The 15099-nt window shown below is 42.1% G+C and overlaps 1 protein-coding gene across 3 annotated transcripts in view; it reads right to left on the bottom strand.

The window, feature by feature from the left end:
• The window catches only part of plekhg4b (pleckstrin homology domain containing, family G (with RhoGef domain) member 4B), a 39232-nt gene that overhangs the window by 17588 nt on the left and 6545 nt on the right, over positions 1-15099 (bottom strand). Inside the window, exons 2-4 of one of the 3 annotated variants that reach the window (XM_083529714.1) lie at positions 11234-11363; positions 2576-2773; positions 1-274 (exon numbers count right to left, since the gene is read on the bottom strand). The exon at positions 1-274 is cut by the window's left edge and continues 834 nt beyond it. In XM_083529714.1, the coding sequence (XP_083385840.1) occupies positions 1-58 (58 nt within the window). In that variant the 5' untranslated portion in view covers positions 59-274; positions 2576-2773; positions 11234-11363. Of the gene's footprint in view, positions 275-2575; positions 2774-6959; positions 7305-11233; positions 11364-15099 lie in introns of those variants that run through there. The other 2 variants (XM_083529712.1, XM_083529713.1) reach the window with 2 other exon arrangements.

Below are 15099 nucleotides of genomic sequence, written 5' to 3'. Positions count from 1 at the left end.
GGTTGCGTTCGCACGTCACATCCTGCAGGAAGTCTGCGGTGAAGACCCGGGGGTACATTCCCTCAGGCACGGTGATCTCGGCCAGGGCGCGCCCGCTCCGAGCCAGGCATTTTATCACTAGCTTGGCAGCCTTGCGGCCCAGAGGCACCAGCTGCAGGTAGAAGTCGCCCTGCCTCAAGCGCACTTTGTGCAAAGGAGCGAGCTGCAGGACAACCTTCTCATGGATGCACAGGGGCCAGCCCTCGTGGTACAGCAGCAGGCCTTTAAATCGCAGCTGAGGGACAGAAAACACAACGATGCTTTAGGAATCCACTTTTCATTTATTAAACAAAAGGGATGAGAACAAGACAGAGACAGAGCAGTGCTGTAGGACAGAAAGATGACTTGGTGATAAATTAATAAAAATTGTTACCATGAGAAATAAAGTAAATATCTCATACTATAGGAAATTGAATCCACACATTTAGAGATTTCCCCAAATCTCCTAATTGTTCAGGATTACACCTACAGTCTGCTGACAAAAAAGCAAGCAACAATTTTGCAACACGCGGTTGCAGAAACCTCAGCCACGCCCACAACGCATCTTCTGAAAGACTTCCTGCTTTTCGATTCAAGACGGAATCTTGACTCAGAAAAGACGTTGTTAAGAGTAGGCGTGTAGATGTGGCAGATCTTAAATGCCATTGGCTACTTGGGAATCATATGTTCATACATTGCCACGTCCCCGCCTACTTCAAACACGCCATTACAAACTGCAGAAATATGGAGCCTTTTTAACTGTGAAGGATGTTTCGACTTTTACCAGGATGAGACCCCAGGACACACACCCCTGGACACACCTCCTGGACACACCCCCTGGACACACCCCTGTCTAGTAAACATTTAAACAACGATCATGAATATTAAGACCTTTTTTTGATGGTTTTTCTTCACATATAGTATACTCATATCCAGGGAATGGCTGAGATACATCAAAATGTATATTAAAAAAAAATACCAAAATACCTTAACTTTAAGTGATCAGAAGCAGAAGCCACACCATCAAAATAAACTACTGTATTTATGTCATTTAAAAATACAAAAAAAATACCTTTACAAAGCATGAAAAATCTGAACTTCCATCAACTGGTCCGTTTGATCTGTTCCTTCACCATCACAGTGACTCAGCTGATTAAGTAAACAATGTTTGATAGTAACTGCTTTTCTCTTGTTGAGTCACACATTAAATCCGACACATGCAACCAGTTAACGGCTCAAATAGTGATGACAGAAATATCCCTGTGATCTCCTGGATGAAGGTCAGTTTTAAAGTAACAGTTTGATGTTAAACAGAATCATAATTGTATCCTATTTTAGTTACTTGGTGTTTGGTACATCAGCTTTACATCAGTAACACCGACTCACTGACACACAACCGATCGCACCTGCATTCATAGCAACTAGTTTCTAACTAATGAATCATTTGATTGTTAATAATAAATAAAATAATATGTTACTGTAATTTCCGGACTATTAAACGCACCTATATATAAGCCGCACCCACTGAATTGTACAAAGATGTTTATTTTGAACATAAATACGCCGCACCTGTCTATAAGCCGCACCTGTCTATAAGCCGCATGTCTACACTGAATCTAATGAACTTTACACAGGCTTTAACGAAAGACAGTGTCTGTAACACGGCTTGTATCTAAACAGTAGCCTACCAAGAAAGTCATTGTTCACTGTCTTCCTCCTTCCTTTCACAACTATTTCTCTCGGGAGTTTATCTTCTGGCATCGTCGTGCGTTTAAAAATCACCATCGGTGAAGCTTTTCTCCCGATGCCGTGCAGCTCAGAACACAGGTGAAGTGTGTTTTCATGCCCGGTTGTTTTTAGCGTGACGAATGATTCACATTTCCTGTAGACGGTCCGAGTGAGCGGCAGGTCAAACCTCAGAGGAACCTCGTCCATATTTATGATGTGGTGCGGCCCGTTTCAGTGAGACCGCACCCGATTTGATATAAAGTGTTTCATTGGTTTACCTGAACCCGTTCAGCAATTTCATTGGTCTAATGTTCTGGGGTTCAGTTTTTTGGCTTGAAGTTTGTGAAACCAGGAAAAACCCAGGAAAAATCCATAAAGTAGCCGCTTCATTGTTTAAGCTGCAGGGTTGAAAGCGTGGGAAAAAAGTAGCGGCTTATAGTCCGGAAAATACGGTATGTATCAGGCAAAATCACGATCTACTAAACAGCTACTTTAATTAGGGTACAATATTCGTCAAATGTTTGCTTGTTGATCATCGGACGTCTATTTGAAAGCTGACAGCATGTTTCTTTCCTTCACCACCTTCCTCCATATAGATCAATGTTCTGTTCTGATCTCAACAAGTCTGAGCAAAATACTGAGTAGCACCAACCAGAGGCCGCATTTTTATGATGTCATCATGTAGAACTTCTTACAAAATATTTTACATTATTTTAAAACGACAAAACTACAAAACACAAAGCTATTTTCATCAACCCTCACAAATACAAATGACTAAATCAGATTTGATGTAATTTGTGTGTGTGTGTGTGTGTGTGTGTATACTCACACAGCTCTCTTTCTGGATGGTGTGTAAGATCCTCTTGGCAGGCAGGAGGAAGTCAATGAGGCAGCGCAGGCCGTCTCCGCCGTACTGACGCTCCACCACGCTGAAGAGCTGCAGCAGCACCGTGGACGCCGTTGCTCCAAACGGAGCGTAAACTGATGACAGAGTGCTCTGGATGCAGCTGTCTAATGACTCTGAGTCCTAACACACACACAAACACACACATATACACACACATATACACACATGAATTGCATCCTGTGTAACACCTGGAGAGAAAGTTGTATTTCCAATTAAATTATAGCACTGTGTATTTTTTAAATCAATGGGCAGGGATTTAATTGTAATAGTTGGAATTTGATTGGCTGTTAAAAAGTATTAATTGGAAACATGGACAGAAGTTTAGAAGGTAAAAACAGGTGTTTTTTTTGTCGGTATCAGGACCAGCATGAATTAATATAAATGTCGAGTTACAAGAACCCTTCCACACGGTTCTGTTTGTTTTGGCGTTGCTGAACGTGAGTGACATCGACATTCCGACCCCTGTTGTGAGACAAACGTGTTGCACACACACATGCACGCACACACGCACACACACCCCTACGCGGTAGGATGCCAGGAGGTTGCAGGCCACGTCCCGTACACTCAGAGCATGTCAGAGGAAACACCTGTCAGGTGACGTCATGGTCTGGATAATAACACAGCCAGAGTGGAAAGTCTGACTTTGTCCGGGTTTTTCTGCTGCTCAGGCCATGACCTCTGACCCTGACTCTGATACAAGCCAAAGGTTGAGTTCATGCAAGTGTTTGAAGGAAGTTGACGACCCTGACTTAAATCACTTTAAATCTCATAGAGACAAATCTGACTCGACTCATTTCGACTCTTATAGAGACAAATCTGACTCGACTCATTTTGAGTGTGTTAAAGTGCATGCCACAGGGAGGAGGAAAACTTAGTGCTGTTTACTGGAGGAAGGACAACAATGGAAGGAATGTCATCAGTCTGTATTTTTAAATTTTAAGTGTCCAAGAGCCGTTCTTTGGGTTCTCCTGGCGCCGAGGCTGAGGAGCACATGAGGAGAACCTGCTTTGATCTAAAACATGTTTGGAGAGTCGAGGAAATGCCTGGACGTCCCGCTGACCTCTAACCTCAATCTATCCGTCAAAATACCAAGCAGGATTCTTTTTCAATTATATACACATAAACTCACTCTGGCCAATTCACACACACACACACACACACACACACACACACACACACACACACACACACACACACACACACACACACACACACACACACACACACACACACACACACACACACACATTCAGATCCGCCGGTCTACAGCTAAAGCCTCTGGAGACCAAACACAAGGCTCAGAAGCGTTGCATTTGATGAAGGACTTATAGAGAGAGACAGAGATAAATAAAGCTTCTGAAGGAGAACAAACGCAGGAGCATTAACACCCTTCAAATAAGACGCTCTTTCACCCGGTCAGAGTCAGGAGAGCTGGACCGTGTGTGTGTGTGTGTGTGTGTGTTGACAAAGGACACCCCTGGGTGAACAGTATATCCCTTCTGCTGCACTGTATATACACCGTGTACACACTGCTGAGTGGACACTAATCACACACACGCACACACATACACACACACACACACACACACACACACACACACAAACACAAACACACACACACACAGCCAATTTGACAAGGTTAAAGCTCCGGGACCATCCGAGAGGCTCTGGAGAACAAAACAGGAGGCTGCACGACATTTCTCTGTCATTCTAGAAAGCTTCTCTGTGTACCAGCAGGTGGATGACGCAGGGGTTCGGAAACCCAAAGCCGGTGCGCTCCAGACCTCCAGCAGTGCGTGACTCTGTGCCTACGCCGTTTGGGAGTAACGTGAGAACGGCGGCATTGAAAGCGGCTGTGCTTTTCGAAGGGAAGCTTTTCAGAGCGCCGCGGAAACAAAAAGTCACTTGAAGTCCCTGGAATTTGAGACATTTTTTTCCGAAAGGCAAAGCAAAATAAAGTGTAGGAAAGCGCTCCAGCTTTCACATGGACAGAATAAACCTGTGTGTATGTGATGAGGTTGTGGAAAAACAATCGGTGTAAACTATAAGGCCAAAATTTGTGGACAAGTGACCATAAGATTGCAACAGTATGTGCTTCTTTTTAACCATCCCATTCCAAATGAAATCTTCATTTGCCCTTATAATAAGCTCCACTCTTCTGGCATGATGTTTCCCTACATTATGTGGAGATATCTAGAGATTCATTCATCCACAAGGGTGTTAGTAAAGTCAGGTACTGATGTAGGTGAGAAAGTGAGGAGGTTCCTGGGCTGCAGTCAGCGTTCACATTCATCCCAAAGGTGTTCATTAGGGTTTAGAGCTCTAGAGCAGAAGATCATCCATATCTTCCAACCAATGTAAAGTAGATCTTCATGAAGCTGTCTTTGTGCACAGGAGCATTGTGATTTTGGAGCAGGTTTGGGTCTCTTGGTTCAAGTGAAGGGAAAATTTTATGCTCCCGCATCTGAAGACGTCCTGCACAATTTGGTAAATCCAACTTTATGTTTTAATTTTGGGGGGAAAAACACATACGACTGGGAAAGTCAGGTGTCCCAATACTTTTGGCAATATGATAAATTCCACAACAATTTGTCCACCATCACAAATCTGCATTTATTACCTGTAAAAAACATGTGTCCCTACAGAAAAACTTCAACCGTTGTTATACACGTCTCGGTGGCAGAAGGGTTACTATAGAAACGATAACGCGTGCGATTTGCATGCTGTTAGAGTAAATAATCGGAGTTCGAGGGTTCATCAGCGTTGTGGTGTCCCAAACACCATCTTCAAAGACTGTGGGACTGCTGTCACTTTTGTCACCAAAGCAATAGCTCTGACCCCAAAAGATCAAAGACGTAAACAAAGCCGAAATGATTCGATATTTTGGAATTGTATCCGCACGCTGCACGTGATAATAGAAAATTGTAAAGATGTGAGAAGCTGCGTTCCTTTGATGAAACGATTTGTTTCTGTGTGAGGGAAGTGGAACTGAAGTGCAGGCGATGTTTAAGAGATGATCTACAGTCCAGACTCCGCCCCCTCTGTCACCACATACCCGACTGTAATTAGGACTCAGGATACGAGCAAACGACTGTGGAGCCAATTACGGCTTTCTGATTAAAGGATCCACTTCGCACTAAAGTAGCACTTCAGTGGCTATTGTGGTGTCCGCTTGTGTGTGTGTGTGTGTGTGTGTGTGAGAAGGTTACAGACTTTTTGGACGGGGGAGTGTGAGTAGAAAGAGTGACCGTGCTCTCCAAAGAAAAGCGAGCAACAAAAGCTGAACTGAATGATGGACTGTAGTGTGTTTGTGTGTGTGTGTTTGCGTGTGTGTGTGTGGAATGATCACTGAAGAGAATTGAAAATGTGACGACTTCTTTTAATCTACATGAAGCACCGTCAGATAATTAGCTCCTTCATTGTTCGCTGATCTTACATCACTATCATAGTGCTCACTTTTTTCTTCTGCATTGATTTGAGTTGGAGAACTGGAGATGCAGAGAGGAATGTTCATGATTGGCAGGTCTAATGTAGCGTAAGCTCCACCCCTTCAGATGCCAGTGTCTCAGTGAGCTCAGTAATACAGTGATGAAATGTCAAGCAAGTCGCCCACAGAGTGAAAAACTCACTGAAGTGTCATATCTGTGGAGGGCAGGAAGCCTGAAATCATTCCTCCCTCCATTCACATGATAATCTACAGAATGTGCTGGGGTAGTGTTAGGGTATCACTGTGGTAGTTTATATGGTATTATTAGGGTAGTGTTGAGGTATTATTGGGGTAGTGATAGGGTATTATTGGGGTAGTTTTGAGGTATTTTTTGGATAGTGTTAGGGTATTATTGGGTATTGTTGGGGTATTATTGGGTAATAACAGAGTAATAGTTGGGGGTTAAAGGAGTAAAGTTGTTACTTTATAATATTGTATGATATCCCTGTTCTTTGTGCAGAAAGGCTACATGAGATATATTTTAAGGATAAAAATACAAGTCTTTTTGCGTGCACATACACGCACACATACACACACTATGAATAACAAAATGACAACATTAAGAAGCATCTGATTAGACTTATTATTGTAAACCAAAAAAAGTTTATATAATCGTTTTACTTTTTTACGCATCAAAATTTATTTGATCTCTTCAGAATCCCACGTCCTCCTGTGAGATTCCATATCTTTTGCCCAACACACACACAAACAGAGAACTACTGCTAAACACCACACACCACACACACACACACACACACACACACACACACAGGTAGCAGTGAGTTGAAACACGGTGGGACGTGACGCAGCGTGTCTCACCTTTATGCTCAGGTAATTGTCACAGCTGCGGGACTGGGCGCGCGTTTGCATGTCGTCCTCCTCGAATAAATAACGCTCGGGGCAATAAATAAATAATCCAAATCCAGACAGAGCGCAGATTAAAAATCCTGAGAATGCTGGAGCTCCGTCATGTCAGGACAGATACGTGGGTCCGGATTGTCCATGGCTGGGACAGTGTGTGTGTGTGTGTGTGTGTGTCTAACTCTTGCAAACTCAGCTGTGCAAGTCGTTCTAAAGAGTGTGAGAGAGGGAGGAGAACTTCACTGCCTCTCTCTCTCTCTTTCTCCACCCCTCGTTCACTCCCATTCGCTCAGTCAACCGACTTCCTTCACTGCTGAAAAAACACACAACCTGACCTGCACACAACAATGACACCACCTCCTCCTCCTCTCCCCCCACACACACACACACATATACACACACACACACCACCCCTTTGCCCTGCAGGGTTCCCCCCCCCCCCTCTCCCTTAATTTCTTTAACTCTTTACCCCTTCTCGCCCCTCACCCCCCTCCATCATTGTCCGGGCCGTACCAATGGATTATTCTATTGCTTTTGTCAAAAGGAGACGGGGGAAAAAGACATTAGAATGCCGTTGGTGGAAACAATAGCACACTCCTGAATCCCTGAATCTCATCAGGGGAATCCCTGACCCACACACACACACACACACACACACGCACAGTGATGGATGCGCTCAGCATCCCGCCTCCTTCTTGAGTGTGAGAAGGTCCACAGTTTTCTTCATCTTACTTCCAAGAAGAATTGAAGAAGTAGACAGGATGAATCTAGAACCGCTTCAACTGTAGATCCGGATAACGATGTGGTAGTGAAATGCTAAAGTGTCTGGGTGAAGATTCTTTCCTGAAAGTGTGAGATCACGAGGAGATGCGGCGTGTTTCTTACAGGTTCTCTGTCTGAGGAACATCTATTGCTCCAACACTTTTTGTACGTTTCCTGAGATCTGGTATTTCTGCACCTGATTAACTCTTAGTGCTTTAACTCGAAACAGGAAGGCAAATCGATCGGATCTGGTCGGTTCATGGTGATGAATGTGTTTTATTGATTTCTGTCGAACTCCTGCGTTAGATCTGATGTGTGTTTCCTGTTTCAACACACCTGACTGAACCCATCTGCTTATTAACGCACCCCTTTGTGGAGTTAAACTGGGGGAGTGATTGTGGTTATTTCTGCCCTGCTCTTTTATTCCCCTCTACACACACACACACACACACACTACACACACACACACACACACAAAGCTCTAATAAACTCCTGAATCAGCTATGAAACAGAGAGAAGCTGCTGTTCAGTAAGAGAAATAAACACGTCAGTGTGATGCCGTTACAGTAAAATAATCAGTGATGGTGAGATGTGATGAAACCCCACTTCCCCCATGCAGCTGATTCACATCTACAAGTGTTTCATTTCTCCTACACCACAGCATTCGGAATACTTTTTATTATTAAAGTGCATTTACTTTTTATCTGTTTATTTTATTTTATGCCTTCTTGTTTTTCCCCCCAATATTCGTTCTTTGGCACTCTCTCACTTTCTTTTTCTATTTTGTATCATGTCTTACTTTCTTTTCTGTCTTTAATATATATATATATATATATTCTTTCTATTGCTTTTTTCCATCAATCTTTTACTTTCTACTGCTTGCTCTATCTCTCTTATTCCTTTCTTTCTACCGCTTTCTCTCTCTCTTGTTCCTTTGTTTTTATTGCTTTCTTTCCCTCTCGTTCCTTTCTATCTATTGGTTTCTCCCTCATTCCGTTCTTCCTACTGCTTTCTCTATCTCTCGTGTTCCTTTCTTTCTATTAGTTTCTCTCTCTCTCCTTTCTTTCTACTGCTTGCTCTGTTTATCTTTCTTTCTTCTTATTTCTTTCAATTGCCTTTTTCCCAAATCTCTCTTTCTTTTTCCTTCACTATTCTCAACGTCATGTCTCTCCCCTGCTCCACGCCTGACTTTATCATTCCATTTTTTCTTTACTTCCTGTTTCCAGTTACATCACAGCAGGTATAAACACTCGTGCCCTCACCAGCCTCACTCTCTCACCAGCTTTACTGACTGTTACAGAGCACTGAAACTGAAGACTCCTTCCATAACAGGTAAAATAAGTTTGATATATGGCGTCTCGTTTACATTCATCAGGCCTGCGGTGGCATCTGCAGCAGTAAATCCTTCAAAAACAGTCCAGGATTTTCCTGTTGTTTGGGGAAAAACAAGTCGCTTGAAATAACTTCTTGTGTAAGCTTACAGAAAACTCCTGAAGTCGGAGATACGGCGTTCCCCTGAGAGACCCTGAGATCTGATATCAGGGATTGATGCTGATTAAGGCCACTGAGCGTGCGCCCCTCAGTCTGTTCCCATAATCATAACTCAGTCTTACAGAGTGTGTGTGTGTGTGTGTGTGTGTGTGTGGACACACTGAGTGCTCATGATAAACAACACACTCGATTGCTGTTGTGTAAGGAGTGTGTGAGGGCTGCAGTAAATATTTTTCTGCTGAAATGAGTGATTTCCTGCAGTGAGATTGTGACCATGTTAAAGGAAATCGATCATGTTGGAGACTCGATGCTCCTGAAGGCTGCAGCTTCCACTGTAACTGTACATACGTTTCAGCTTCATGTACAGGGCGCAACTACAGCTTAATGAGCCTGGAGCTCTAACTACGTTCAAATCTAACTCAACATGTGTGTGTGTGTGTGTGTGTGTGTGTGTGTTTTTGCTGAGGAACACAAAGCCCAGCTGTGTCGTCCCTCCACACACACTCACCCAACTGTGGAATCTAACACCCTGATTCTCGATCTGTCACTGCAGCTTCGATCATCAGCACGGCAGCTCTCTCTCTCTCTCTCTCTCTCTCTCTCTCTCTCTCTCTCTCTGTCTGTCTGTTTCTCCTCTCTCTCTCTCTCTCTCTCTCTCTCTCTCTCTCTCTCTCTCTCTGTATGTCTATCTCTCCCCTTTTTCTGTCTCTCTCTCCTCTTCTCTTTCTCTATTTGTCCATCTTTCTCTGTCCATATGTATTTTTAAATGTCTCTGCCTTTCTTTCTCTATCCATCTACTTGTCTCTCTCTAACTCACTATCTATCTACCTGTTTTACTTTCTCTGTCCAGCTGTCTTACTCTGTATCTGTCCATCTTTCTATCTGTCCATCTATCTGTTTTTCTTACTCATTCTCTTTTAGCACCGCTCGTATGAAATCCATCCTTTTTCGCTCTGACCAATCAGATTTGAGGTGCTGTACCACATGACCTGATGCTCACACCTGAAGTATAGAAGAGAATTGGAAAGAAGTGACGCAGGAAATCTGAGGGTGAATTCTGACACACATCGCTTGCAGTGATACGTAACGGATTGCGGAATAATCGATGACTAAAGGAATGAAATGAAGAAATTGAGCGAGTCACAGCCACGTGCAAGATCTCGTTCAAACTTTGCGCAGGTTTCATCGTCTAGAGGAGGTGACGAGTCACTGATCGGTACGGCCGTAATAACAAATCAGACGTCTGGCTTCAGACGTCTCATACAACACAACAACAACAACAACAACAACAACAATCAAACAGTTCACCTTTGAACAGTAATACAGGAGAAAACTGCACACCTGAGATCTTAGAAATATAACACAGAAAACTGTACAATTCTTTATGAAATTATATCACAGATATTTCTGACTATAAAGAGTTTGTGTGTTACAGTTTTTCTAATGTTAGAATCTCAGCAATAATCATTTCTCTTGTTCAGTGATCTCCTCTACTTCCTCAAAACCACAGAGTCACTCTGACTCAAATGGACATTTTAATTCTCTTTTTCTGGGGAATAATGAAATTAATGATGAATTCAAAATATTTAAATAAACCTTGTGAATTGTAAAAAACAGAATAACATTTGATAATAATTCTATCTGTGTGAAGGTAAAAGTGATGAAAAGAAACTAAGAATGTTCTAAAAGACGACTGGAGATGAGCCGAGATTCGTAAACTAAAACGCTGGACAGCAGAGTAATGATAAAGAAGAAGAGACGAGTGCAGGAAGAATAAGACTGTGCTCTCCGGAGGATGGAGGGAAGACCTTGTTCGCTAAAACACCAGACAAACATTTATTCCTACAACCGAAATAGCAAAAGGGCGACAAGTGTTAAACGAGGTAATCGTATCCTACTGGACACCACGTTGGCATGAAGGAGTCACGACTCACACGTGTGTTACGATGAAAAGAATAAAAAGTGGGTGAGAAGCTTACTGTGTTAATCAGGGCTTGCTGACGGAGGTAAAGACGGACGAGTCGGCTGTTTCTCTCTCACTCTGGAGCTGTGATCTGACAAGAGCTGCCCGAGGGAAGACTTAATAGAGCTCAGGCAACATCTCACAGCCTTGAAGACACACAAACACACACACACGCACAGACTGAGAGTGAGTCTGGCCCACGGTCCCTCCCTCCTTTCCTCACACATACACACTGCATGGTAGTCTGGGAATCTGTGGTGGGAGTCAGGAGCTGGAGATAAAACAGACACACACACACACACACACACACACACACACACACACACACACACACACACACACACACACACACACAGTGTCTTGCTCCCATTCCAAGGTCTCTGATAGACACATACACACTCTCAGTGTAGCCACCTGGATCAGTGTGTACTGTGTATTTTTGGCACCAGAACACTGAATGTATATTGTGACTCTTTCTCACACACACACACACACACACACACACACACACACACACACACACACACACACACACACACAAGGAACATTGCCCTTTTTAGGATCCTACTTGACCCCACCTCATCAAACAGAGATAATTGGAGGCTAACAGGGTTGGTCTGGTTTATCTTTAACCCTGGTGCAGCTCAGCTCCAACACTCATCCATCACTCAGAGGTTCAGTAGCATTTGCCTCTGACAATTCAAACCCCAACGTTGCACATCAAAACCATAAACACCAAATACTACGGCCTTATCAGACAGATGGGTAGCATGAGAACCCTCTGGGTTGAACCTTCCTCTCAACACAAAATAGAACACATGCAGAGATGCACACTATATGTCCAAATGTACTGGGACACCTGACTTTTCCAGCCATGCTTTTCCATGGGTTGGAAGATGTGAAAGCTACTTTACTGGCTCCACAAGCATATTATAAAATTAAATAAAATGTTTTATATATATATATATATATATGTGTGTTTATGTGTGTGTGTGTGTGTGTGTAAAAACTGATATATTCTTTCTCAATTTTGTTCTATTTCTGATCTCTGATGCGGGAAGCACTGGAGTACTGTGTCTGTGTCTTAAAATGTCGCTGTAAGCACACACCCGAATCATCATATCGCTCTGTATATATACCTCCTTCAAATTACACCCTTACACTCCATATTGTGTGTTTTAAATAAGCACACGTGTGGTGGCCTGTAAAAGTCCCCTGACATGCTGACTACTATTTTTTTCCTACTATATATAGCACACGTAGCTCTTAAATCTGAACACAATTCACTGAAATGAGATATGTAAAGCTCTTGTATTTGCAAGTCTGTTTCGGGTGAAAACGAAGGACACTTTCAAACAGCTGGGGACTGACAATTTGTGAGTTTACTAGAAAGATCAAAATAGACAACTATCTATTTCAGGGGAGAAAAACATTTTCAGATATGGGTTAATCTCCAATCTGGCAACCCTGCTCCAGAAACGAAAGAAAGAGATATAACGACAAACAACAACAACAGCAACAACAACTGCAGCAGCAACAACCAGATCAAATATCATATTTCCTCTAGAAGATTTCAATTAAATAACTTAAAAAATAAATAAATAATTGAAATTAAAAAAAAAGAATCATGAATAGAAAATAAATCTTGCAACTGTGTTCCAGAAACAATTCGAAATGAAAGAGCAAAAGTATATCATCATCAACACCATAGAAATGAATAGAATTAGGGTATTCAAACCCCCTCAAGAAATACTGAATACATTTCCATGCTGATATTAAAATGATATTTGACCAAATAAATTTACAAACAACTACAATAAAAGGACAAATTAGTAAAATTAGTAAATTAGATCACTTTAATCTGTGGAGGATGAATGCATATTTATCACAGATGTGGCAACCCTGTTCTAAACAATATAGCAGCTAAAATAGAGGTGATTATAAATCTTTCCTGAACACGTGAGTTCGGATCTTTTATTGCAGTTGATTTTATGGTCGGTGTGTGTGTGTGTGTTTAAAGGGGTTCCCCCTCCTCTTTGTCCACCTGTTGTGTCCCTTTTCCACGTCCCCCTACCCCCTGTAGAGAGTGTGTCTTGGACCTGGGAACACAGAGAGCCTTGTCTTCTCTAAGATGTATAGAATCACAGGTGGAAGCTCCAATTACAGTAGCTCTCTCAGGCAAACACACACACACACACACACACACACACACACACACACAGACCTCCCACACACGTGCTCACCATATCAGCTGATTGATCTCCATGAAGAATAAGCGAGTCACTGAACAAATGGTGAAGAGGAACGTCCTGATCCGAGTGTAGAGGGAGACAGTGTGTGTGTGTGTGTGTGTGTGTGTGTCTCCTAGAGTGTTCCTAAATGTCTGGAGGGGTCAGACAGGGCGAGACCTCTATCAGCACTCATTTGGCTCAATACAGGTGCAAAAACAATCCAGTGAAAACCCATCACGTGTTAATAAACATCACGAGATTCTTTGTTCTAGAATCTCCAACGGGTTTTCAGTCATGACATTTAAACCTCCTTTGGTAAATCAGAATTTTATCAATCACAGCTACATGCAACAATTAGCTTGGAAATTGTGGGCGGGGCCTGTGCAGCAATTTGTTTTTAATGATAATGTGGTGATATACACGTATATTTAAATAAAACAATAAAACAAGGACTGCGTATAATAAGGTTATTTAAAGTTTATCACGTGTGACAGCAGGGGCACCAGTTATTTATGTAGGACAGAGAAAATGCATACATTCGATCAGGTTGATTGTTTGGATATTCGAGAAAATCTCGTTTTTGGAATGTTGCGGAAAGTTTAAAGTAGGATCGGGTGAATTTCCTGAATCCTTAAACACACACGAAGTTATTAAAAATGTGCAAAAATGTTTTTTTGTTTATTATATTTAGATATTAGCTCTTTATTTAGATCTGGTCTTGCTCGCTCTCAGTTAGCTCCGCCCACAAAACATTACATTATAAGAATAAGTTCTTTGTAAGTACCGATTTGTAAAGACAATTCATTAATTTAACATGAATTAATATCCTGATGTAAATAATCATCCTGACGCTCTAGCGTTATCGTTAAGCTCGTTTCATTCGCACCTTTAATCCTAGTCTTTTGTGTGATGAAGTATCGGGTTCACAGAAGTCCTGTGAAGGTTTGCCTGAGGCTGGAATACAACCAAGTACATCTTCTAAGCTCATATTATACAAATCCCCACAAGTGTCTGAAGAAACGAAGACATTATATCATACACAAGCTTTTTATGTGTTGTAATTACAGCAAATAAAAGTCTGAGCGAGAGAGAGAGAGAGAGAGAGAAAGAGAGAGAGAGCTTCTCTGGATGTCCTCCAGAGTCAAATCTGAAGATTTCCCCTCACTGATTTCAAAGGATGTGTATTAGTGATGAAGGTAAAGAAGTAGTTCAGTAGCAAAAAGCTCAAAGATGGTTGAAACAGAAATCCTCAAAAAAAAAGAAGAAAGCAAGAACTCATACTAAGCTTCTGGAAATCCCATGAAAGCCCACGTTAGATGCTTAAAGCAAAGCCATGGAGAATAAACAGGAAAAAAATCAGGTTCAGGTTCAGACCTGCTCTGACCTTCTGATGACAAAGAAATAACATAAACCGTGCACAATAATAAGCCGATCAAACCTACATTCAATCACAAGAACAAAAAGAACTCACTTCCACTTCTCCATGGAACAGATCAGGCACTTGCATGAAGGTCTATCCTGAAGATACATTTCCCTATTAAAACAACGTTACAGGTTCAATTTTTGGTAGTGGTCCATTCAATATTATATGGGATGAAATCTAGAAGCATCATGAACGTCTTCAGATTTTTAGAGCTGGATGTCTGGCAGG

The sequence above is a fragment of the Silurus aristotelis genome (assembly GCF_946808225.1).
Source record: "Silurus aristotelis genome assembly, chromosome: 25".
Taxonomy (NCBI): Eukaryota; Metazoa; Chordata; class Actinopteri; order Siluriformes; family Siluridae; genus Silurus; species Silurus aristotelis.
The sequence above is the reverse complement of the archived record's forward strand: the minus strand, read 5'-3'. Positions and strand labels throughout refer to the sequence as shown.